Genomic DNA, 25,338 nt, shown 5'->3' on the forward strand with positions numbered 1-25,338 from the left:
TAGTTCTCTTAAAGAAGAGAAACTGACCAGATCTATGAAGAAGTGATAATAAATGGCAACACATGATGGAACATCTTCAGAAATGCCCACCAGGGGGCACCATTTATCTGGATTCTAACTACACAGGCAAAGGTGTCAAAGGTGTTTCCCCGTTTTTACTGGCAAATGCTGTTATGAATGAGAGATCAGTTTCCACCAAGTTCACACCAAGACTACTCCCCTCAGACGTTCACTACACTCATAATTCATGACACTTACTTGTCAAGTTCTAAATCTCTCAGGAGAACAGAGGCTGAGCCCATAAAATCATCTGTAGTCAGATCGCTGTCATACACCTGTGTCATATCAGAAAACAAAGTGTTAACTCCGGAGAACAACAGGGGAAGTCACAGCCGCTGAACTTCACCCACAACACTAACTGTGGAAACAATTGTTAGTCTGCAGAGCTAATGTGCTAACCAAGCGTTGATTTTGCATTACGTGTCTTATCATGTGTGCTTATTGAAACATTTAATTCCCACACAGCTAAAAGTGACATAACTCAACAGAGGCCAAACCAGCATGTTGACCTTTACAAGCGAGTTCCAACTGACCCCTGCGACTGACTTGCGAATGAGGCGTTACCTTGATGTAAATCTTCTGGCTCAGATCCTTTACTGGCACGACGAAGGACTCGTTCCATACAGGGTTCAGGTTTCTATGGATCACTTTGCTCTTAAAGATGCTCTTTCCGTCATACTTGAACTTCACGTAAGGGTCGCTGGTACCTGAAGAGCATTTTGGGACACAGAAAAATATATTACCAGTGACGAGGGTTTAGCAAATTGTAAAAAGAAAAGAAAAACTGTGCCAAGACAGAGGGTGACAGGAGACATTTTTGAAATTGTAAATTAAGGCTGCAACAACACAAAATCTTACAAGGTGTTTTTGGTCTAGTATCTTATAGCAAATATTCGGTTATAAATGAAATAATCAACCAATGGAACAAGCACTTTTTCATCAACATCAAGGAATTATTGACTTTACACAAGCTGCTTTACCTTGATGAAAAGTTGTGTGAAACTAGTACATTTGAAATAAGGCAAAACTAAGATATTTGACTATAAAGTAAACCTAAAATCCTTAGTAAGATTTTCTGATTTTTGCTGCCTGTAATACTTGAGAATCTGAAATTAACAATTGCACTCAGACTCGGTGCTTTAATCCAGCTGCTTTGGCTTCATAAATCTACTTTTCATTATGACTCGATAAGTTAAGAAAAAGAAACATCACCAAAAGGTCTGCTTTTGTTTCATTATTTTTATATAAAGTCATTCACAGCGCTATTGTCTATATAATACACTTAAAAAAAATGTTCTGATTTCCAGTAAAGGGGAGGCCTGGTCTGTTCACTTTACTTCTCATGTGTGTGTGGAGGATGTGGGGTTTTTTCTTTCCTCTCCAGGCTGCAGGACCACAACTTCCTGCTTTAAAAGCCAACTAAACTTCAGCCGCATGATACCTGATGGCAGTTCAAAACGCTAATCATGTGCGATCGCTCGTTTTGAACTCTGTTTCACATGCAGGAGGCCGACCTTGGAGTTCATGCCAACATTCGTATGGATGTAGTATTTCCTTGTTGTTTTATGGTACTTTCACTTCAGAAGTTCCTCCAAGCTAATCGTGATGGGTCTGTCAGCTATGTGAGAAAAAGTGCCGCCAACCAATTGTGGTTGGAGAACCTTTCACAGATCGGCAAGTGCCAATAGAAAAGTTGGTTTGTACAAAAAATGCGTTTGGCCTAAAACCTGCCATGCTGTCTCCTGTTGCTCAGTGCTAACACCATGATGGACTCAAAGTTCATCAACAGCTGATGTTAGTGTTTGCAGCTTGTTGCTTAGTCAGTCCTCTGAGAGCAGACGCATCAGTTCCCAGATGTCATTTGTTGTCAAACACCCTGGTGAACAATTTCCATCATTAGCAACAACTTTTATTTATTTATTTATTTATTTTATTTTTATGTTTTTCAATGTATTTACACAAAAGTGAGCAGATTTTATTGGTATTTTATCAATTATGAATTTTTTTTTGCGTGGTCTAAACTACTAATTGAACCCAACCGCAATCAGACTTTTGTGTGAACGGTTTACGTCCGCAAAGCGACCCGCGTGTGCAGAAGAACGTAGACGTCACACAGCAGTGAAACTGTTTATGGAAGTAATAATGGATGAAGCTGTTTATGGATCGATTTTAAAGTTTATTCAGCATTAGGAGCCGACAGTATCGTCACAAGATCATAAGACAAAGAAAGTCAACTAATAAAAAAGAAAGCACAAATAATAGCAATGGGCTTTTGTGGAGCATTGATAGCAACTTCTGCAGGGACGTCAGAGTGTTTGCATTGTGATGTGATGAGCTTCAGTGACGCAGGCGTCTTTCAGAAGTTCATAATTAGAATTTTCAACCATCGTTTATGTCTGGATTTACAGTGTTTGGCTTGTCCTGGTGCAAAATTATGACACATGTCATCAATGACATGAAGGCCGGGCTACAATGCAGCATGACCTGTGGAAAAGTTGGGAATGGACACAAAAAGAGCATTTGGGTCAGATTTACCTTCTGTGTATGTACTTTTCAGATATTTGAAAAAAAGGTAGCTAGCTATGTATAATTTTTTCTCTACTTCACAACTATGCACAGCTTAGTGTTGGGTGACATGGGAATTAAAATAAAGTATATGTCACATTAAGATGGTAATGTGACATCATGAGAAACAGTTTGAGTTTTGCTAGACATCGTCTATTGTACCAGGCGTTTGTCTTGAAAAAGCAACACCCAGGATTTGTCTGACTTATGTAACTCGACGGCTAATGCTTGATCACGTGACGGTGGAAGCAGAAAAGGCGCACCAACCGCGAGAAGGCTGGTCTGGCTCTGCTTAACGTGCATCTTAAAATCAGCAGCAAATGACTCAAATGTTTGTGTCTGTGATCAAGATAGAAAACAAATCCTTAGTGCTTTAAAAAAGGAAAACTCCTTTTCTTTTTTTAACAACACTGCATAGAAACAAACCCGGTCTTCATTTCCTACGCTACCTTCACCCTGTCTGTTCACGTGTAAACAAACACCCGGGCAACCGAGGGAAAATGAATTCAAATGCATCCCAGGAGTGAAAGAGTCTGAGGTATTCGGCGCTGGGTGTGGCTCAGACAGGTACTTGTATGTTTGAGCTGTATGCAGCAGAAACCATGCAGCCTGCATAACACCCAGGTGTCTTTGTTGTTCCTCGACTCACTGGCACCTGTATTCAAATGAGCATTCCTGGCCCCTGTGAAGGAAACGAGGCTGAGCAAACTAAGCGGTGGAACCAGAAAAGGCGCACCAACCGCGAGGAGGCCGGTATTTTCGGAGAGGTTCAAATGTCCCGTACAGTGGATTCAAACGATCGGCTCGCGAGAAGCAAACAGGCTGGAAGAATAAATAATCAATATTTGCTCCTACTCACCGGTCCAGACATGCAATTGTCAACGCAGCTCAAAAACGCTCAACTGGAAGTCACTGATATATGGGACGTACATGCCATATATGAGAATGAGTAGATCCCATTCTATGTACGCTCATGAGGAACTAAACACTTCATATTTCCACCATCAAACTTCTTCATTTACCTTCATTTGCTTCCTTTTCAACCCAGTTTCCTTTTTGAAAAGATAAAGGTATCACATTCTAGCTCAGACGGCTGTTTAAAATATTATCTAGAGGTTTTTTTTCTGCTTTTTCAAAATATTTTCACCTCCAAAATGTATGCAAAATCCAAACCGAGCACTATATCCTTCTTCCTAATCTCTCGTGAAACGCGTGTCATTATTCTGCAGAAGGACAAAGTTTAAAACAAGGGAACGGTTGAGCGGCACCGTCCGTTTCAGTTTATTGTTTATTGGCAGCAGAGCCAGGACGAGGTCATTACCACAGCGGTCTCTGACAACCAGGTTGTGTCCTTCCTTTAGGTTGATGGAGAGCAGATAGGAGCGAGGAAGATCTTGGACGTTGTCCGACAGACTTTCGGGCTCGATCATCTCGGCCTGGACAGAGAAAGCAAAGCATTACTTAAAAGACAGAAAGGTAGCTTTAGCTATGAAAACAGAATCTCAAAGTGAACAGCTGCATGAATAAAATACAGAACATTATTCAAATAAGATTCTAAAATTAGAAAATAAAAATGACAGCAGCGTAAAAAACCTTTAAACCAACCAGCTTTGACAACACTTGGCTTGAGAAGTCATTTAAAGTATTTTGGCTCTTGGTTTTGGTGGCGTTTGGGTGTCTTAGGTTGCTGTTTTTTCAGAGTCTTCGTACCCAATCATAACAGCATATCGTGTAATGTATGAAGAACAAATGAGGAAACTTGGAGGAGAACAAATGTGTCTCATCTACACAAAATATTACAGAAGTGTAGGAAAAATCATACATGGTTGAAAAAAAAAAAACTAAACAGAAAAATCAATAGTGACACTGCAAAAACAAAATCAAGTATTTTTGGTCTAGTAGTTTCTAGTGCAAATATCTTAGTGCACTAGAAATAAAACTAAACCAACTTATGATTAACTTTTCAGCAAGTTCTAGAAGCTTGTTTTAAGTCAATAATTCCTCAATGCTGATGATAAAGTTCTATTTCCAATGGTGGATTATTTCCATTATAACCTGAGGAAAAGGTTTTGTAAGAAGTGAAATAATCTACTGGTGTAACTGGTAATTTTAAAAAAAATCAATGTTAAATGATTCACTCAAAACTAGATTATGTAACTGGCTAAAAAGTTACTTGTGAATTAGTTTTGTCTCATGTCAAGTGTATATTGGCACAATAAACTAAACCAAAATACTTGGTAAGATTAGTTTTTGCAGTGTGTAAACAGTCTTGTGACAAAGACTGTTTGTCTTTTACAAACAGGACAAAATATGCCAAATTTACAAAGAGAAGCCTTCTGGGATTCATTTTGTTGCCTCTCTAAAATGCCATTCAGTTTGTCTGTGTGGTATATTTACTTTACTTTAATTCTTTTAGGATTAAACTAAAAGAAATTAGACCTCGCTGAGTCTCTGTGACAAGTAAAGTCCCTTCAGAGATAATTGAAGTATTTTTCCAAGAGGCCAGAATCGTTGGTATGCAGGTTGACTCCATGAGTTTAGGATTGTTTTTTCTTTAACAGAAATCAAAGGGAAGCTACTCAACAAGCATGCGAACAACTTCAAAATGTTGGAAGACTTTCAGCTCCTGGAAAACGACGCATTAGAAATGAGTTTGGATTCGAGAGTTTTGAAATGTTGGTTTCAATCAGGAGCAGGCCCATAAGCACATCTCAAAGTGAACAGCTGCGTGAATAAAATATAGGTTTAAATAAGATTCTAAAATTGAAAAATAAAGATAGCAGTACTTGATAAAACCAGTGACAAAACCTGGCCTAGTAAACCATCTAAAGCCTTTTAGCTCTCGTTTTTAATGGCGTTTGGGTTCATATTCTACAGACGTGAACAGATAAAACATGCACAGTCACATGATAACTGCAACATTAAACCACTGACATGTGAATGGAATAACAATATTTGTCTGTGTTAGCTTATCAATACACTGATAAATTAACAATCATTAAACAGGAAAGGCAACAAAGGTCAGAGACCAATGTATGCCAAGCCATGCTAAGTCAGACTGAGAAAGTCAAGAAAAAAAAAAAAACAGAATAAGTTTAGAAGTGAAACATAAAGGAGAGAAAGAGCTTGATGAACTACCGATATGTTTAAGTAATCAGTGGTGACCCACTGCAGGGAAAACTGGCCTTTCATCTAATCAATACATGAATCTTTTCAAATGAGCTTTTAGCAGCTCATTTGTCTTTAGGTTTGTTCTCAAATCTGAAGAACCAATCAACATGATTTGTAGTTACACTCTGTAGACAGATTAACAAGTAATGATCTTCTTTTAAAAAGAAAGGAGTTATGGCCTGTCATTAACATCAACCATAAAATAAAAGGCCTGATTTGTCTTCTATGTGTTGAATCAGTCAGTTTAGGTTTGTTCTCAAATGAGTCTTTTTTTTTCCAAGTCTTTTTCTCCACTTAAATCTTGAAAATAATTTAAGCACAAGCCTGATCTCCAATCTCAAAGGTAGCTAATAATTTAGCTAGTAAATAGTTAAAGGGAAAATAGGTTTTAGGTTTTGAAGACAATAACACATTTTTAGAGCAATTTCTGACTATGAATTTTAAAAAATGACTCAGGATTAACTAACCATGACTGACACCATGGACAGGAAAATTGTGTTGCTGTTTTTTTTTTTTTTTGTGAAACTTACTTCATACGTCATGACCGAAAAATCCCTTCTGGTTCTCGTGAAATGACCCCCTCCTCATCTTTGCTTCCTGTGAGACTCTGTAAACTCGTCTCCTTTGCTGCTTCCAGTGAGTCGTGGTTTCTGCTTTTCCTTTTACTCACAGTCTGTGCCATTCTGCACTATGCTCTTGTCTTGTGCTCTTGATTTCTTTATTACCTTTATTTGCGATTATGTAACCCAGCCGTACTTTCAGTCTTCTTCACTCTCTGTCCAATTAGTCTTGCATTTTAGTCCTTTTTAACTGAGTACTGACTTAGTTAAAACGATGTAATAAATGGAATAATGCTAAAGAATTGCACTGGCCTCATTTCTCAAAGAGGCCAGAGAGCCCTCCTTAAAACTTTGTATTTTACACACAGATTTGCACCACGGGAGTGGTGAGACTCCTGCTAGCCAGGACTCTCACCACTTGCTTTGTTTTTGCACTTTTATATCTATTTGATGTTCCTTAAACTCACTCTAATCGTTGCTTTAAGCCTTTTCCATAACTTTTCTCTATGAAACAAAAACAAATGTTTGCGTCGTCACCAAGAATTCAGTTGTCGTCAATAAACCGGTTCAATGAATAAACAGAACGATGAAAACACGACGAGTCAAAAGCTGGATACAAGCTGAAATACAATCTTTAATCTAAAACTATAACAGCCAAAATATAAACAAAATATCACTTTTTAAATAATGTATATGTCAACTAAGATCTTCTGACCACAACCATCTAACTTAAAATCATCATCTGCTATTCGTCAGTGTGCAAAGACCTCCATACTTCATATTAACACCAAAAATGAAACCATTTAAAAAGGAAAAGGAATTGCACTTTTTTCACAATCTTTCAAAGAAAAACATTTCACAATACGTATTGCATCTATTAGCCAAACATCAAAAGCGTAAGTTGCTCAACAGCATAGTTGCACTTACATTCCACGTGGCCTTGTCCTTTGTCAAGATGCTGCAGAAATCAGGAGTTTTATATTGTACAGCTAAAGATGAGACGTCCTTTAAAAGTCATATGACACTAAAGGAAAGTGTTTTTTAAAAGGCATATAGCTACAGGTAATAAAGGACTGAGGTAGTTTAACAACTACTGGGTTAGGTATTGATTCCTGTTTGGCATTACTGCCATGGACACAAATCCTCTGAGCAAGTTATTAAAAATTCCTGAGTCCCGGGGAACAAACAGACTTAACCCTAAAAACGAACAACGAAAAGAGAGAAATCATGGAGGGTCCCTGAGATCATTTTTTTCACTATTGTTGTGAGGGAATGTGTCTACAACATGCCTACAAGTGCATTGTCATTTCCTGTGAACTTTGCACTAAACATTTTTTCAACTGTATATTCAGGTGTAAAATGGCTGCTGTAAACTGGGAGAGAAGCTCAGGACCCACGTTGGCTGCTTCGTGCAGAAAGGAGTCTCCGATAATTAGGACAGGATCTAGTTACCTGCTGTGTGCACACCACATGGTCGCGTTGTTAAACACACATCCGTGTAACGTGCAGCGCCTTAACAAGGCATTCAGTCACTACGACCTGTTCACATTGTGTGATGTCAACCAGCTAATCACATGATGAATTAGAATGAGATAAATCCTTTCCATTCTGATAATAAATCGTTTTTGACTGCATGATGCATTTTATTTATGGTTTCGGTTGTGTGTGCATTTTATTTCCTTTTTGTTTATTGTTTTTGGTTGTAGTTTTTTATTCTGGATATTTAAAACATTTTCCAGTTCCAGTGTTAAGTGTTCTTTACAAAGTTAAAGTGTATTGGTATTTGACAGGGTGTATTTGCAATATTATCCATTGTCAGTATATTTCTTGAAAACTGTCTGAAAACAAAAACATGATTGTTTATCGAAATAATTACCGAGGAAATTTGCGATCCAGGAAACTTGTTATTGTGACCGTCCTGGATGTCTAAACTACAAAACAAACATATTTTAATTTTTTATGTTTTGAAAAAAATACCAAGCACAAAATTTTACCATGAGTTTTTTGTCTAGTTTCTAGTGCAAATATATTAGTACACGTGAAATAAGACAAAACTAACTTACAGGTACAAGATATCGGAGCTTGTCAATAATTCCCTAATATTCATGACAAAGTTCTAGTTCCATTGGCAAATTATTTCCTTTACAACATGGGAAAAAATGTCTTGTTATACCTGAAATAACCTGCCAGTGCAACAAGCATGTTTTTAAATCAATAGTAAGGTATTATTGACTTAAAAGAAGCTCCTAAATCCTTCTGAAAAGTTACTTTCATCTTATTTTAAGATAACTAACAAGATATTTGCACTGGCAACTAGACAAGAAATACTTCATAATGTTTTACATTTTTGCAGTGGATGCACATTGGAGTTGTTGGCAACACTGTTGTCATGCAGTAAAACGATCCTCGGTTCAAATCCCAGCCTGGGATCTTTCTGCATGCCTTCTGCCCAATGACCGCTGGAGACAGGAAGCTTCGTCCAGTTTTCAGCTCCATCCATTATTCCGTCAACTCTACCAGCTAAAGAAAAGCATTCCCACAGAATGATGGTGCTACTACCATGCCATACCATTTGCTGCATTCCTACAGGACATGGCTTTTGGCTTTCTCTGAACCATTTCTAATTCCTTTCTACTCTTTGATTGGTTGATTTATTGATTTATATCACGCTTAGCAACAACCAAATAAGGTGACCAAAGCACTTCCACTTCTGCCACTCATCAAAATTAAGTAATTCATTTCAATTAACAACCGAGACTTTCATTTTCTATAAATGCCTGCATCTCCATGTAATTGAAAACCAGACTTTCCATCCCTCCCTACAACAAAAATCTACCCAAGTCATCCACGACCACCGTTTACACGCTCTCCAAGAGTTGGTCTGATAAAATGTGAAGCAGAGCATAAAGAAGAGTTGAGGAATCGAATTTGAACTTTCTGACCACAACCTTAAAGACTACATTTGGAAATGAGTCAATAATTGTAAAAGCAAATATGTCTCATTGTATCGGCTGTAAAAACTGCACACCAAAGACAAACAAAAAAAAAAATATATCCCCGGTTGCTATCCTTGCTCTGTTGTGAAGCCTCACTTAAACCAAACCCTCAGCCCAAAACATGTCAGCACATCCGCTCAATGTGTGCAGCTCTAGAAACAATTCAGCATTCATGATTCACTATTTAAAAAAATGACAAACATAGTCTAGGGAAAGCTGGTCCGGAGCGAACGAGGGCATGTTTTGTGGAAAATGAATCAATAAAAGTGAACTACTTCATTTTGAGACGGTGGATTTACAGTAAAGCTCCCTGCAAAGTCCCCGTCTTTTCATAAAAAGGGAACTATGAACATAAAATACCTCAGCTTTAATCTTTTTTAGTTAAAACTTTGAAGCCTGTTCTTGTGAAGAGAAAACCTGCACAACACTTCTTGACCCTGTTTAAAGGGAAACCAATTAAGAATGATGCCATCAGTCACACAGCCACAGTTTGCACAGAGCTGCTGTGGACTGTTGGTTTTGGGTGGAGATCCTGAACCACCAGTCGTTTATCCAGCGCCTCCAAGTTAAACTTTCTCATTTTTATGCAAATACACCCGATACCTTCCCCCACACCAATGTACACAACAAAGTCTTATTTCATTAAAGTCTCTTATTACCTTCATCCTGAACGTCCAGCTGTAAAGTTCTTCATTTGTATCACTTATATTCACTGTTTGTTTCTTAAAGCTTGTCTTCAAATATGTTTTATATTTAGTTCATTGTTGTTTGTAATTTAAATGCAGTTTATTTTACGCCTGTCGCAATAAGCAATACATCAATTAATCGCATAATAAATTAAAACAAATTCAATAATTTCCATTTGCATAATTTGTTTTTTCTGTTTCTATAAAAAAAACTGAAACTTCATCATTCACTTTATTTGTTGTTTCTGTTGTTTTGTTTATTTATTTTGGATATTTAAATGTTCATTAGAATATAAAGTTTATTGGTCTTTGAGAATGTGTTCTTGAATTATTATACCGTTATGTTACTAGAAAATGGTCTCAAAAAAACAATATTATTGCAATAAGTTCTGGGACACTTTGTTGTCCAACAAAACTTGTTACCATGACAGGCCTGGTCTATATAGAATATTTAATGTTTAGTCTTTTCATATATTTATTATTAGTTTACTTTTAAATGACCAAGCTAGCAGTTTTTAATTTGCTGCTTTCTGAAAACAAAGAAGTTTAAACCATTATCATTCAGTACTCAAACTCTCACTTCTCTCTGAAGAACCGATTCATATCAGTGTATTTTAATTAAAAAGCAGTTAGCATACCTGTGTACTGTCCGGTGAAGCGTCCTCTGCAGGCCCGTCTGGTGTGTATACAGTCATTATCTCTGGCAGGGCCAGCTCCTCGGGCTCCAGGCCTGAAACGGCTCTCTGCTGCGTCTCCATCGAGCTCATCTCTTCTCCACGGAAACCATTCACTGCCTCCTGGGAGAAATCCCAGTCTGTGCAGTCTGCAGGCATGCTCCGCCTGTGCACGCTCTTGTTAGCGGCGCTGGGCACCTGCAGGCCACTCCCACCCGTCCGCCTGTCCACCAGTGACGAGACGCTGTCGTGGTTCTGAGAGTTGTAGAGGTGTGGCTGCGTGCTGGAGGCGACGCGCTCGTACTCCTGCCTCATGTCTCTTATGTCCGGGACGGACGTGCTCATCCGGTTGTCCATGATGTGGTTGGGTTGGAGGACATGCTTGGTGGGACTCTTCTTGCCCCGGTGGAGATGAGGCAGGACTTTCTTCCGGAAAATGTCCAGCTTGCTCCGCTTCTTGGATTCCATCGTGGGCAGAGGTGCGGCTAGCGTCTGGGCATCAATAACAGCTGGAGTGAGAAACAGAAACACGGAGGAGCATTAGGTTTAAGCCAACAGCCAAGTTTCAACGAGCTCCTCAAGCTGTTTCACACCTAATCAGAGATTGGAGCTGCAACAAACACAAACAGGCAACAGAAGGTAAGTTTCCACTGCAGGAACCTGGGTCATTTTTGTGATTCCATTTAAGGAACCAAAACCATATGGAAGATAGAAAATAGATTCTGTAGAAAAGCTCAGGTACAAGTCTTAAGACTTCTGAATTGATTTGAAACTCTCAAAAATTGGTTTTAAAATGCGTTAATGTTTGTCTCCTACACTAATATTTGCCAGCATGCTTCATCTCGCATTACACTTCTTCTGCCACCGTAGGAGGCCGTCTCTCTCACTGCATGTATTTGGAATAATTCTTTGGTGTTTTTTATTAAAGAAAAAGCCAGGCAGCTTGCCAACCTAATCCTTGCAACTTAAGTTACAGAATTGTATGCACAAATCTATTTTTCCTTTCTATCAATCACATAAATTACACAGAATCTCTGGACCGTTTGAATAGAAACAAATTGGTTTCTGAATCAAAAATCGCCTTTGAATTGAATTGTGCCCCTAAAAAGACACTGAAATATTCACATCTCTAACAAAAGAAGGAATTTATCTGCCTGAAAAAGTCTCTGCTTGTGAGGTGGGACTTCTTGAATCAACCTAATCTCTGGTATTTTATATATAATCATGTCCTTTCTTTGTATTTTTATTTTCAATCAAGATTTAAACGCAGCAAGTTATTGCTGAATATCAAAGTGTTTGGCAGCAAATGCATTCAAATATGCTGACAAAATCCTGCAACCTACTATGGAAATATTTGAAAATAAGAGCAGAATTTCACTTTCAGCTGAGATGGAAAAATACCAAGAGTTTCAGACCCCAGACTGGGAAGGATCACGTAGAAAAGGAAAGAAAAATCAGCCTGGGGAAATTCATGTTTTAAGAATTCAGAGTTAAAATCCAAGTTTCTTTTGAAGGGAGTAACAAAGACTTGTACTCTCAAAAAACCATTTCCTCACTGCATGTAAGAGAGCAGTGTGCATAAACATGTATTACCAATACGGTCATAGGGGCTTTAAAAATAAAGACACTGCAGTATGGTTATTAAATGTGACAGAAAATACTAATTCTATTGCTTAAAACAGGCAATCTGCATTAAAAAAATATGTATTTGGAAACAAGTTTCATTTTTTGTTCATTTACTGTACTTTGTCAATTTTGTAAAATAAACATAAATCAATTGAAAAAGTATCCCCATTCAAATAAAAATATTCAAACCCCCACAAAGACATGCACAACATTTGAAACCAGTCATTTTCAGAATAACACCGTTCCTGGAAGCATTAAGATACTTACTAACCCATAAATATAAGATATGCACCTGTTTGACATGACAGAGACGACGGAGAGTTCATGTTATTAGCAGTTAATAAAAATATTACATTTAATTTATTCATCAAATCATTCATTAATGTATCCTTATCAGTCTCAGAAAATAAAACCAATCAGTTTATTATCATTCAAAAATATTTAAACTATTTTTCTGAAATCAGAGTTAATAAATATGAAAGATATATTTAACAATCACAACACTGGCATTTTAGCCACTCTGTGTTTTCATGAGCCATCACGATATCAAGACCAAAATAGGAACTGATGTTTTGTTTTTTTATAAACCCCTATTGTTTAAGTTTTCTCATGGTTCCAAAACACTGGCTAGCACATTTCCAGCTAAAAGCAGAAGTCCAACTTAAGCTCTGAAATAATGAACTACAGTACTGAGGATACTCCAAGAATGCATTCCTTTCTAGTGAGTTCTCAATCAGCATCATAGTCCTTCCCTTTAAGCAGCATTATACTGACAGCCAGCTAACTAAGCCAGCGCTCCAGCTGCAGGGTTATGAACCTCACACTTGGACAGCGTTCAACAGTCTGAGCAGCATCACCTGCAGCATAAAGGGCCAAACGTTTCCCAAACGTCTGATCAGAGTAAATGTGCAGCATGATGTATGTTAAAACATAAATCAACAGAGTGCTTTCTCAACTTCGTCTCTTTAAGATGAAATCCTTTGTATTGAACCCACCACAGATTGGGAAGTAGGTGCTGATTATTTTCTCATGAAGCATTTAGTTTACGAACTACATGAATCTCTTTAATTTGCCTTTCAGATCAATAAAGTGTTTTGGAATGTATGCACCGATCAAACCTTCCACCCCTAGCGTTTTACATCGCTTTCTTTTAGTTAAGACGTTAGCGACAGACATCTGATGTTCTAACCAAACCGGAAGATCAACTCTTACCTCAGACAACAATGAGATTCTACAAAAAGCACAAGTTATTGTTCAGGAGTCAGATAAGATTGCTGCGCTGACAGCTTTCATTCTGCATCAACTTTCACAATGTTGACTGGCAGGAAACAAAACAAAGGCGTGGAAAAGGAGGAAGGAGGAGGGAGAGAAAAAGATTCAACAAACTATTAGTGGTCTAAAGCAAATATTTGCATCCTCATTCCAGAGCAGACGTCTGCACAAACACAATTTTTTATTCATTTATAAACAATTGTTTGTGTGATTCCTATTAAAGAGGAATTTAATACTTGTTCAAATAAGAGACTTCTACCGTCCTTTGGCATGTCTCTTGTTTTTCAGGGGTTTTTTGGTTTACACTGCGGCCCAACAACACATCACATAAAACATACTAGAGTCAAAAAAGAAAAAGGAAAAAGGCTAATACTGAGCACAATCATTAGACTGCATGTCAGAGTTGCCGTTTCCTGAATGTGGATGTAAGGAAAGCAGCTGGAAGCGGGCGTGACGTGTGATTATGATCTGCAAAATCTGGTTTTATTTACAAGGAAGAAGGTCGAAAACTAAACAATGCGACGCCTCCCTCTGACTCAGCTCATCTCAAAACGCAGCGGCCGATTCATGCATTTGTGGATATTGCCCAGAATCGACTCCCTTTGTCGTACAAAACACACAGCAGCGTTTATGCATCTAATAAGTGTATTTAGAAATCCAATAAATACTGTTCCAACTCCATAAACATCCGTGAACTGCATTACATCAGTCAGTGTAATGCGATGCAGAGGGTAAGGAGCCGAGAGGGAGGAAGGAAAGGAAAAACTGCAATCTACAAGAAGATCTTCAGCATCAATTAAGGTCTGCATTCCACTCAAGACGTATTAAATAAATACAGTTCTCCTCTTGGAGATTACTTACCCAAAAGTTAAGAGGCAAACTCTACAACCTATTAGAAATTGTCGCTTTTTATATATTTGCATCTTGTAAACAGCTAGAAAATACCAAATATTACCAAAAAAACATTCATACTTCAACAATTTCTAAAAAAAACAATTAAAAAAACAACCATGTCAAGCAGAGCTGCAACTACTATTTTAATTATTGATTATCCTGATGGTTAATGATTTTTTTTTAATGGCACATTATGCAGGTTGTTTGATTAACCGCTTACGTCTGTTTTTTTTTTTTTTGTTTAACACAAAATTTGAAATACATTAAAGATGCAAAGGAGAAAATAATTCAAATAATTTTATTAAATAAGACAATAACAGCATTTCTTTAGTCTACGCTTGATCATTTGCAGCAAAGGATGAATCTGCAACTAAAACAATAATTAACATTTTTTTGATAGTTGTTTTTTTTTTTCTTTCTTTACAAAATTTGAACCAGGTGCAGCTAAAAACGCCACTAGAGGAGTTCAGGGTAGAACATGTTTACAGACACGGATGTTTTTATCTTAAATGTAAATTGTACACACACTTTGTACAGTTTTTGCTTAGCTACAGTTCTGGAAACGTTTTTCAGCAAATGGCCTTTTTTATGTCTGTACACTCCAGTTAACAATCAATTACTAAATTAATTGACGATTATTTCAATAATCGATTCGTCACGATTAATTGCTTCAGCCCTACTTCACATTAATTTGTCCTACAGTACACAATTACATGTTGCAACAGTTTTCATTCCTACATGTTTTTGCATGACTAAGACATATATTAAACGTTAGCATTAGATAATAAGAGTGAACATGTGTTTCTACCTTTCCTGTAATTCTGATCTCCGATGTCTTCTCAAACAGATGTGAAGATGTCCAGAAGTTTGTTATTATATTCCACTGTGGCTGAGAGTCTTTGCACTGCCCTCACAGTGTGTGCACAGACACTGAGTCGCGTATCTCACTGCTTGCTGACTAAGTGCCTTAGGAAACCTGCCTAACTGAACTGTAAGACCTTAAAAAGTGAAACTAAAAGAAATGAAAAGGAAGCATTTGATAAAGAGCTTTGCATTCTTTTGCCTAACTTCTGAATGTCTCAGTAGCTCTTAGTAAACAGTGAAACTTATGTTCAACTTCATTCTTTCATGCCAGTCACAGCTCGTGCAACTCAAAGGCTAAACACAACAAACTTTCTGCTTTTCAAAAAGAAATCAAACAGACCAAAACAGGTAATGCCTTAGTAGAGGAGTCGGCTTTAAGAGCTGAGATCTCTCAATGTCCGTCCGCTTGGAGTGACCAAGTGTCACAGAGCGCAACCATCGACCAGCACTATGTATTATCTCCTAAGGCAGCCACTGAACTGCAGAGTCATCAGTCTGCAGCTGGGTGTGAAGGTGCTGTCAAGGAACATGACAAGCAAGACTCCTGTCAGCTCACGCAGCAGATATTAGCTTCTGTTGAGACCATTGCCTGGAAAAATGTGGCCCAATAGAAAACTCGCAAAACACGACTACCTGATGGCTGACAGACAGACAGAAGGAGACTTATAGATGCAGTAGGATTTAAATATTATTTTTACTCTGTGACACTCATGTTTGTTGGAACACGAGTCCAACAACTACTCCAAGTAAAGAGGCATATGTTTTGCTTGGCATGGCAAATAAAAAGTTTTCACAAAATCAAATTTTATCACATAACAATCCAAACTATTCCTATTTCTTCCATCGCTTTTAGGGATTTCAAAAAGGAGAGTTTTAACAATTCTTCTTCAATCTTTATTTGAGAAAATCGGGGAAGTGCTTATCTGCAGCTTCCTTTTAAAGTCCTGTAGAAATTAACGCCGGCTGATTCTACGTTACAACAGAACATCCTGGTGTTTCAGCAACAGTTCAGCCTATCGCAGTCTACCATCTGCATCATAACGTCACAGTGGCTCTCTGTCTATTTCTTTAGAAATTCAACCAATAATGAATTGGTGAGTCAATATGCAGACACTTTTTTAGGTTATTCACTCGCCGATGTGGAGCTAACGCTCACACCGAGAAAATAAGACAAAAGAAAGACAAAACAAATCGATGGAAAATAGACGATGAGATCAAAGAACGAATGTGGGGTCACTGTTAAAGAACAATTTAGCCCAGAAATACCTGATTTACATCTGAAGCAGCTTCTGGAGGTCAGACTCACACAGAGCTCAGAAACATGAACTGGTCTTCCATCACAGGGCTGAGAGCAGGACTGAAACGATTAATCCAGTTAATCGTGATGAATTGATAAGTGAAATAATCGTCAACTAATTTTGTAGAGAAGTAATTGAGCCAAAATTGTACAATAAATATATACACTTTGCATTAAAGACAGAAAAAACTATCTGTAAATATGTTCTACCCAAAACGCCACACGTGGCGTAATTTTAGCTTCACCTGGTTCAAATTCTGTAAAATATAAAGATAAAAATCTACTAGGCACGTTTTACTATCCAATTAGCAATCAGATTAACAAAAAAAAAAATCAAAACATCAGTCCTACACTGTATTGATGCTAAGTGGAGCAGAAAGGGCTGAGCTTTTTACATGATGTTAGAAGTTGTTTTAAGCTGCAGATGCTTCTTATGCTATAAATAATCGTGTGCACTGGAAGAATTGCACCATTTGTTTATATTAATGTACTTTCTAATATTGTATAAAAAAGGCTTAAATGAAAAATCTGCAGAACGTGCCAATTTTTTTTTATTTGATTAATCATCAGAATAAATCAACGGATTGATCGATCGGATAATCGTTAGTTGCATCTCTAGCTAAGTACAATCATAGAGTAGTAAAAGAAAAGAAAACCAGGCCTGGGGCAGGGAGGGACATTTAAGGAAATGTCTTTCTGCCAACCATATTTAAGTTATAAGTTTCCTCATACTCTAAAATAAAGTATTATATCCTGCTTACCAAACAGGATATAGGTGATACTCTTAACACTAGCTTCAAACACTTTGGTTTTGAAAGCGCAACAACGTTGGCAAGACGGCAACCATTAAGTCTGACAGTATGGAATTTACAGAAACAACAAACACCTTTCAGTCTGTGACCTGCTGGTATCTACAAAATACCGGAAAGGTAGGGTAGGTTCTGTAGTTTGGTTGGTACAGATGTAAAACTGATTTAAAACTATAGCTGCAGCACTAATGTATGCAGTTACTAACTAAACCTTTCAGGTTCAAAGCAAAAACATTCAACATCAATCTAAGCCATATAAGTGAATAAAGTCATCTTGCACCAACTTCTGTACATAAACTTCTCCTTTTGCACACCAAGTGCTGCTGTCCCGTCACTTTAGCAATTTTCAGAACCACTTCTATTTTAATTTACAGGTTTTCAACATTTTTTTATTATTATTTTATCTTTATTGATTCCCATGGAAGCAAATTTTACGCAACATTTGGGCTCAACCTCACAAAGCCAACTTCAACATTTAAAAAAGGAGGATAAGTAGACAATTACCTTATGACAAACTGAACAAAGATACAACTAACCTAAACAAACTAAAAAAAAAGATACAACTCCGATTTTGGCTGTGGGAGTAAAAAATAAAATGTAAAAGAAGAAAAACTGAAATAGTTAGAAATGTAAAAAACAAACCAGATTTTTTGATTATTTGGTTAGCAGTACATATAGATTCCTGTTTGGTTTCTAAAATAAACTTGTTTTTTATTATGTTCTAATAATGCTTTTAAAAAACTGACTGGAGATTTAGTTACAATTTTCAAAGAATAAAGTGTGGATAGACAGATTATAAAAATATACATAGTTACTTGAAAAGTGTTGGATGTTTAGAAATGTTTGAATCAGACTGAGCCCATATTTTAGAACAAAACATGCTTAACATGTTTTGTTAAGCATGTTTTAGAACAAAACATGCTTAAACCCCTGTGGTATTGTTTTGCTATAAAACCGCAGGTGGAGACGGCTGACACACATTTCTACCACCAGTGCTTTTGCTCACGTCAAACCTGCCAATGTGAGTTTGAGCCAAGAAAAGTTCATTCAGTGTCGTTTACACTTAAAAAATAGAACAAAACCAAAATGTGCTGCAGACGTATTTAACCTTTAGCTAACACTTATAACTCCACTTCATGCCTCCTGTTGCTCTGCGATGCTGGATTGATTTTTGAATCTCACATGCGTTCTGATTTGTGAACAGAGAAGAGAGGCTAGTCGTTTCAGTCTTTTAAGGATTTTGACAGACTTACTTTGTGGGAAAAGGCATATGATGGATGGATGCATTTGAGGTTAGCGTTTGTAGCAAAAGTAGCCACAAAAAGACAATGAGTAATCATAAAACAAAGCATCAAAGCGTGTTCCTTATAGAGTGACATAACTGCAAAGCAGTCTTGATCCTAATCTGACTTAAGTCCACATTTGTGATGGCCAACAATAAGCCACAGAAAGCATGTTAGCTGACCTAAAAGCAATGGATTCATGGTCGGATGACGTCCGTTTAATTACCCTGTGAAGACGCACTATCAGGATGTACAATGGAGGACGGCAGACAGCATGCACTCCTTTCACTTCATTGTGTTTTACTATCTATAAAATAAACCTGATGAGGGTTTTTGTTTTTTTTTATGTCAGACTAAAACCATAACCAATCAGCATGTGTAGGAATCAAAGGTAAACATCCTCGACGTACAAACATTTGACGGTATCTAAGCGCCGCCGATTAGTAGCTGATTTGTTCCTGGGATCATTTCTAGCCGGTCCCTCCCACTTCACACAAACACAGTCACCTGCTGTCTTTACACAGAGACCATATAGGTCAATGATTAACTCTGGCCATCCTAACGATGCCATCAGCTCGGTCGCTAACCACCACCACAGCCGTGAGGCACAGATTGAAGTAATGTGGCGATCGAGTGTTGCTCTAAAAACCTTCAGTAACAGTCCGGTGCAGATCTGTTCCTGTTTACCCATGAAACACCGATAAACCCGCTGCTGTTCTCGTAGCGGCGAAGGCTGCGAGGATATTCAAATACTCCAGATGTGACAAATGATACGAGTTCTGTGAAACCAGCACCGGTTCCACTACAGCTGAAACACCAACAGATGCATTAATCAGGGATGAAACAACATGCAATGTTTTTACAGTAGTTGCATTTTTTCCCCTTGATCTCACATGGTGCTGTCAAGGACAGAAAAGGGCGCATGCAGATTTTATGGAGAAAAAAATATTTTTTTAAAATACATAGTTTTTTGAATCTTTGTTTGGCACCAACACAATAACAGATAAAATCATATGACTTCCATATATTCTAATTTTAACTTGTTGGGCAAAACAAAATGTATTTCCTCCTGGTGATTTCAAACCATTGTGCTGTCATGGTTGGCTGAACCATGACTGAGTGTTTGAGTTTTAGCAGGTTACAGAGAGAGAGAGACTGAAACGATTACATTTTTTCCTTTTCTGTGCTCACCACAGTCCTGATGACTGCCCTTATCAAAATGTTCAATGGGACATTTATCTTTCATCGCATTGATTACTGCAACAGTGTCGTCCTTGCCCTGGCTCCCTGTAGCTCAGAGACTATTGAATACTTCTGATTCACTGAACGGCTTAGAAACTCAATACACTAAAGATCTGTTGTTGTTGCTGTATCAACTTCCAGACCTCTCAGAACCAGAACCAAACCCAGAGCCAGAACCAAACATGGTGAAGCAGCATTCAGTTTTTATGCTCCTCTAATCTGGAACACACTTCCAGAAAACTGTAAAACTGCTGAAACATCAAGTTCGTTTAAATCAAGACTAAAAAGTCCCTTTTTTAGAGCTGCCTTTGATTAATAACAACTGAGAAACAGATTAAATCTAATCCAGATTACAACTTATTACTTCTCTTTACTTTGCCACTGTTATGTTATATTTATTTATGTCTTTACAATGAAGAGCAATTAAACTACCACTGTTGCTGAAATGCGCTATATATATAACCTTGACTTAGCACATGAGGTCTGTGGTATTTCTGCAGGGTTTTGAATTGGTGTGACTTGCAGCAAACACACGTTGAGACCTGCAGCTGCAATAATCAGAGAGTTAGACGCACTGAAAGAAAAATGTTCTCGTTCACATGCGAAGGCTGCAGCCAGCAAAGGTCAAGGAGCTTCCTGAGGTCAGCCTGGCCCTGAAACGCTCGGCTCTTATCAGGTTCTCTTACAAAAAAACCCCAGAGGATTCAGAGAGGGTCTGTGTAAACGAAAAACAGCAACATCACAGGTTGAGTCAATATGACCATGATAAATAAACAGATGTGAAAGGTTAGAATATTACAGAGTGATGGAAAAACAAGTTCAGACCCAGAACAGGTTTGGTCCTAAATGTAGCTGTTGAAACTTTCAAAAGTAAGAAAGTGAGCGTTTACAGTTAAAAAGAAAATGTCAGATTATTTTGATGGGATTTTATGTGATTGATCAACACTAAATACAGCCTGACAATGAAGTGGAAGGATACAAGTTTTCCCTAAGATTTTTATTTTTTTAATAAATATAGAAAAATTTTTAAAAATTCTAGCATGCATTTGAATTCAGTCGTTTCTGCTGTGCCAAGACTAAATAAAATGCGATGAAAACATCTGCACCAGAAGTCACATCTGTAACTGGTGGAGTCCAGCTGTTTGCTAGGCAACAAGAACGTTAATAAAGCAAGAGCAGCAGAGAGCCAACGTTCACAGAGGAGCATAAAAAGTCCAATTTGCAGTTTTACCTCAAGAAACAAAGAGAACACATTATTCAGAAGGCGAAACACGGCAGTGGCAGTATGATGCTACTGATCCATACTTTCTCAGTGCTCTATATGTAAAATTTCATCCAGACAAATATGCTATTTTACCTTAGCAGCTGATTTTCAGATCTTTGCAGAGGTGGGAAAAAAGTTTTCACATGCAAGTATCGGCTGATTACCGACCTCCCAAAATGAAACATGAAGGTTATGTAAATGTTATGTTTTTGAGCTTTACATCATGTTATAATGTTATTCCTTCATCAAAAGCATACCTGGAGTGTCGCCTTGATTCTTTCATGCATGTCTGTGAAATATTTTAATCTCCCACGGTAACCATTCAGTTGTGCAAAACGCCTGGGTGAACCTAGTCCCGCCGTCAAGGACAAAGCTTCTCCAAAACTTCTGCCTCACAGAGCAGCTCTCCCCCAGAGCCCCCTCACTCAGCTCCTTCAGACTAGCCAGCAGCTATTAGCAAACACCTGGCTGAGCTCATCATACCAGCTACTAATGAGTGAAATGCTGGTTTTAAAAAAAAGAAGAAAACGTTGCTAAAGTGTTAATAGAGGAGCCATGTTGTGACGACTTCCTGAAGGCGGAGTTTCAGAAAGAGCAGGAGGTTTTAAAGAGACAGAGGCCCAATTTCAAGGCGCTTCATTGCAAAGTCAAATTGGATATACATAGGATTTTTATAACAACTGAGGGTGATGATTGTGCTATAACACTGTCCCTTTAAAGAAATGAGAGCTGAGTTGTCAGGGTGACCCAACATGAAACTTTAATATCCTCATTTGGTCAACTTTGGGAAACTTTATTTGGAATACACAGATCTAAAAGCTGTCAGCTACGGTTGTGTTTTTCTCCCATCAGGACATTTCCACGTGAGGCGGCTTTGGCAGTGGGATCAATGTGATGACAATAATCCTAATGATGTTCAAGTTGTGCTTTTCTACTCTGGCAAAGCAATCCTGAGCATTTTGTTAATACTAACCGTCGAGCATGCAGACACACGCATCTGCAACAACGCCTGAGCATGCACTGCTCTCATTCCCAAATCAGGTCACTGTTATTGGATAAAAAAAAAAAAATGAGTAAAAAAAAAAAAGCCACAGACCTCAAAAGAATGCACAGCAGCGTTCCAGGATGGGTACTGGGTTAATCCCTTGCTAAACACTAAAGCACTTCTGTTCGCTACATCCTCTAAATCTTAGATATATTGAATTAGGGGCAATGGATCTGAATTTCCTAACTGCGATTTGACCACCTGATGTTGACAAAGCTGTCATGCAAAATGGAAAACCTTGCATCTATTTGTTTCTCGGCCGGTGGGGTTGAGAAACTGCGTTACTGCTCTGGTGTTGCCAGAGCAAGAGATGAAGCGATTTCCTGAAACTGTTTCAAAGTCTGTGGTTCCTTCACACTGATATGAGGCAAGACATGTTCACAGCAAAGCCTGAGCCGCTAAATAATTACCCCAAACAACAGAGCCACGGCGTCTTACATGCAAACACACTCTTTGTGTGTGTGTGAGTGTTATTTATATGAAATATTTATATATTCTAGTTTGCCATTGAAAAGTTAGACATGTCTAACTTCTTATAGTATTTATGCTTAATGGTTTTAACTAAAAGGCATCGACCTTGTCATACAAAATGCAAAGTTGTAGTTCAGTAAAGTCTCAGAGAAGGAATGGAGGGCAACAGAAATAAAAGCGAAGCAATATATAATGTGTATTAGTGATTTGAGAAGAGAAAAAATATATATACAGCCTAGAAACTATGTAACAAGGCGCGGCTAGTTTGGTATAATTTTTTTTTTTTTTTTTAACGAGGAATACTCTCACGGGGGAATGCTTTCATCTTTTATGAGTCAGCCGCCCAACTCGACGAGGTATTTCAGGAAAGGAAGGAAAGTGCTCACCTGGCCAGCCTCACCTCGACGAGCCTTACAGGTAACTTTCTACTCAAGAGGAAGTGTGGAGAAAAGTCCTAATGTTGTGCTGGTTTACCTCGTGACGCTGCTCCGTAAAGCCTCCGACAGCAGTTCCTGGCTCACATAGCGCCCGGCGAGCATCGTCTCTCTGTCAGGACGAACAGCGACAGGTCGGAACATCGACGGCAGGCTGAGTGTCTGACGCAGAGACTTCCTCCTCCTCTCTGCCCCGGAGCAGCAGGAGTCAAGCACGCGACTCAGCAGCACTGCGCGCGAGCTGCTGAAAAAGTAAAAGCACTTCCTGGTGAGCCCTCACGGCAAAAGTCATATTTAGGAATTATCTAATTTAAAAAAAAAAAAAGTTTTAATCAATATGTAATTCAATCAACATTCCGACTACGGTCGAACTTTCTCAGGCTTTTTGTCATTTCAAAATAAAATCCGTGACTTCTGGTGCACTCCGACTAACCTTTTTTTGTTCATAGTGATAGTAAAGGATTTCATTCTCACAATTAGCTTATCTGCACAGTGTGACAAATCAGCGCCATGAGTAATTCAACTCAGTCATAAAAACCTTTTTCAGTTTGACTTTAAAATCAATATGGCGCCTTGAAAAGCATCATCACGTATTTAACCTTTTACTACCTTTGATGTATTTTGTTGGTATTTATGTGACAAACAAAGAAAAAGCGATGCATCATTTTGAGGTGGAAGAGATACATGATGTTCGATTTATTATTGTTATTATTAGTTTTATTTTACAAACAAAAAATGTGAAAAATTGTATGTATTAGTCAGCGATTGTCAATACTTTGTGGAACAGTGTTGAAGTGGTATGTTACTTCTGTCTCACTCAGTTTTGTACGTCTACAGACTGAAAAGTCGGCCTGTTCATCTTCTCTAAATACTTCAAACTCAGGTGCTCAGGGTGATGTAAATTTCTTTCAGCAACCTCTTATTGCCACTCTTCCATAATGGCCAAGTTGATAAAACTAGAAGTTGTCCTGCGCTGTGGATCTCTGCAGCTCCTCCAGAGTTACCAGAGTTAGCTACTTCCCTCATTAATGTTCACTGCCTGGCAAGTTGAAAGCAACAGTTAAAAATGCTAAATAATTACTTTGTAAATCTCTAATTTCTGTGATTTAATCATGCAATATTGGATAACACTTTATTTGACGGGTTATGAATAAGACTGACATGACACCGTCATAAACATGACATAATACCTGTCATAAACATGTCATGACACCTGTCATAAACATGTCATGACACCGTCATAAACATGACATAACACCATCATAAACATGTCATGACACCTGTCATAAACATGTCATGACACCTGTCATAAACATGTCATGACACTGTCATAAACATGACATAACACCGTCATAAACATGACATGACACCTGTCATAAACACGACATGACACCTGTCATAAACATGACATAACACCATCATAAACATGTCATGACACCGTCATAAACATGACATGACACCTGTCATAAACATGTCATAACACAATCATAAACATGTCATGACACCTGTCATAAACATGACATGACACCTGTCATAAACATGACATAACACCGTCATAAACATGTCATAACACCGTCATAAACATGACATAACACCTGTCATAAACATGTCATGACACCGTCATAAACATGACATAACACCTGTCATAAACATGACATAACACCTGTCATAAACATGTCATGACACCGTCATAAACATGACATAACACCTGTCATAAACATGACATAACACCGTCATAAACATGTCATAACACCGTCATAAACATGACATGACACCTGTCATAAACATGTCATAACACCTGTCATAAACATGACATGACACCTGTCATAAACATGACATAACACCGTCATAAACATGACATAACACCGTCATAAACATGTCATAACACCGTCATAAACATGACATGACACCTGTCATAAACATGACATAACACCGTCATAAACATGTCATAACACCGTCATAAACATGACATAACACCTGTCATAAACATGACATAACACCGTCATAAACATGTCATAACACCGTCATAAACATGACATGACACCTGTCATAAACATGTCATAACACCGTCATAAACATGTCATGACACCTGTCATAAACATGACATGACACCTGTCATAAACAT

The 25,338-nt window shown here is 38.0% G+C and overlaps 1 protein-coding gene across 5 annotated transcripts in view; it reads right to left on the bottom strand.

Annotated features, from left to right (window-relative positions):
* mctp2b (multiple C2 domains, transmembrane 2b) overlaps window positions 1-23,393 on the bottom strand; it is a 46,571-nt gene extending 23,178 nt beyond the window's left edge. For 2 of the 5 annotated variants that reach the window (XM_032560756.1, XM_032560752.1), the window contains exons 1-5: window positions 23,254-23,393; window positions 10,677-11,221; window positions 3,947-4,061; window positions 625-767; window positions 259-335 (exon numbers count right to left, since the gene is read on the bottom strand). In XM_032560756.1, the coding sequence (XP_032416647.1) occupies window positions 259-335; window positions 625-767; window positions 3,947-4,061; window positions 10,677-11,180 (839 nt within the window). In that variant the 5' untranslated portion in view covers window positions 11,181-11,221; window positions 23,254-23,393. Of the gene's footprint in view, window positions 1-258; window positions 336-624; window positions 768-3,946; window positions 4,062-6,326; window positions 6,454-10,676; window positions 11,222-15,312; window positions 15,433-23,165 lie in introns of those variants that run through there. The other 3 variants (XM_032560754.1, XM_032560755.1, XM_032560757.1) reach the window with 3 other exon arrangements.
* Between the last annotated feature and the right edge of the window lie 1,945 nt (window positions 23,394-25,338).

Source organism: Xiphophorus hellerii, chromosome 4, assembly GCF_003331165.1.
Source record: "Xiphophorus hellerii strain 12219 chromosome 4, Xiphophorus_hellerii-4.1, whole genome shotgun sequence".
NCBI lineage: Eukaryota > Metazoa > Chordata > Actinopteri > Cyprinodontiformes > Poeciliidae > Xiphophorus > Xiphophorus hellerii.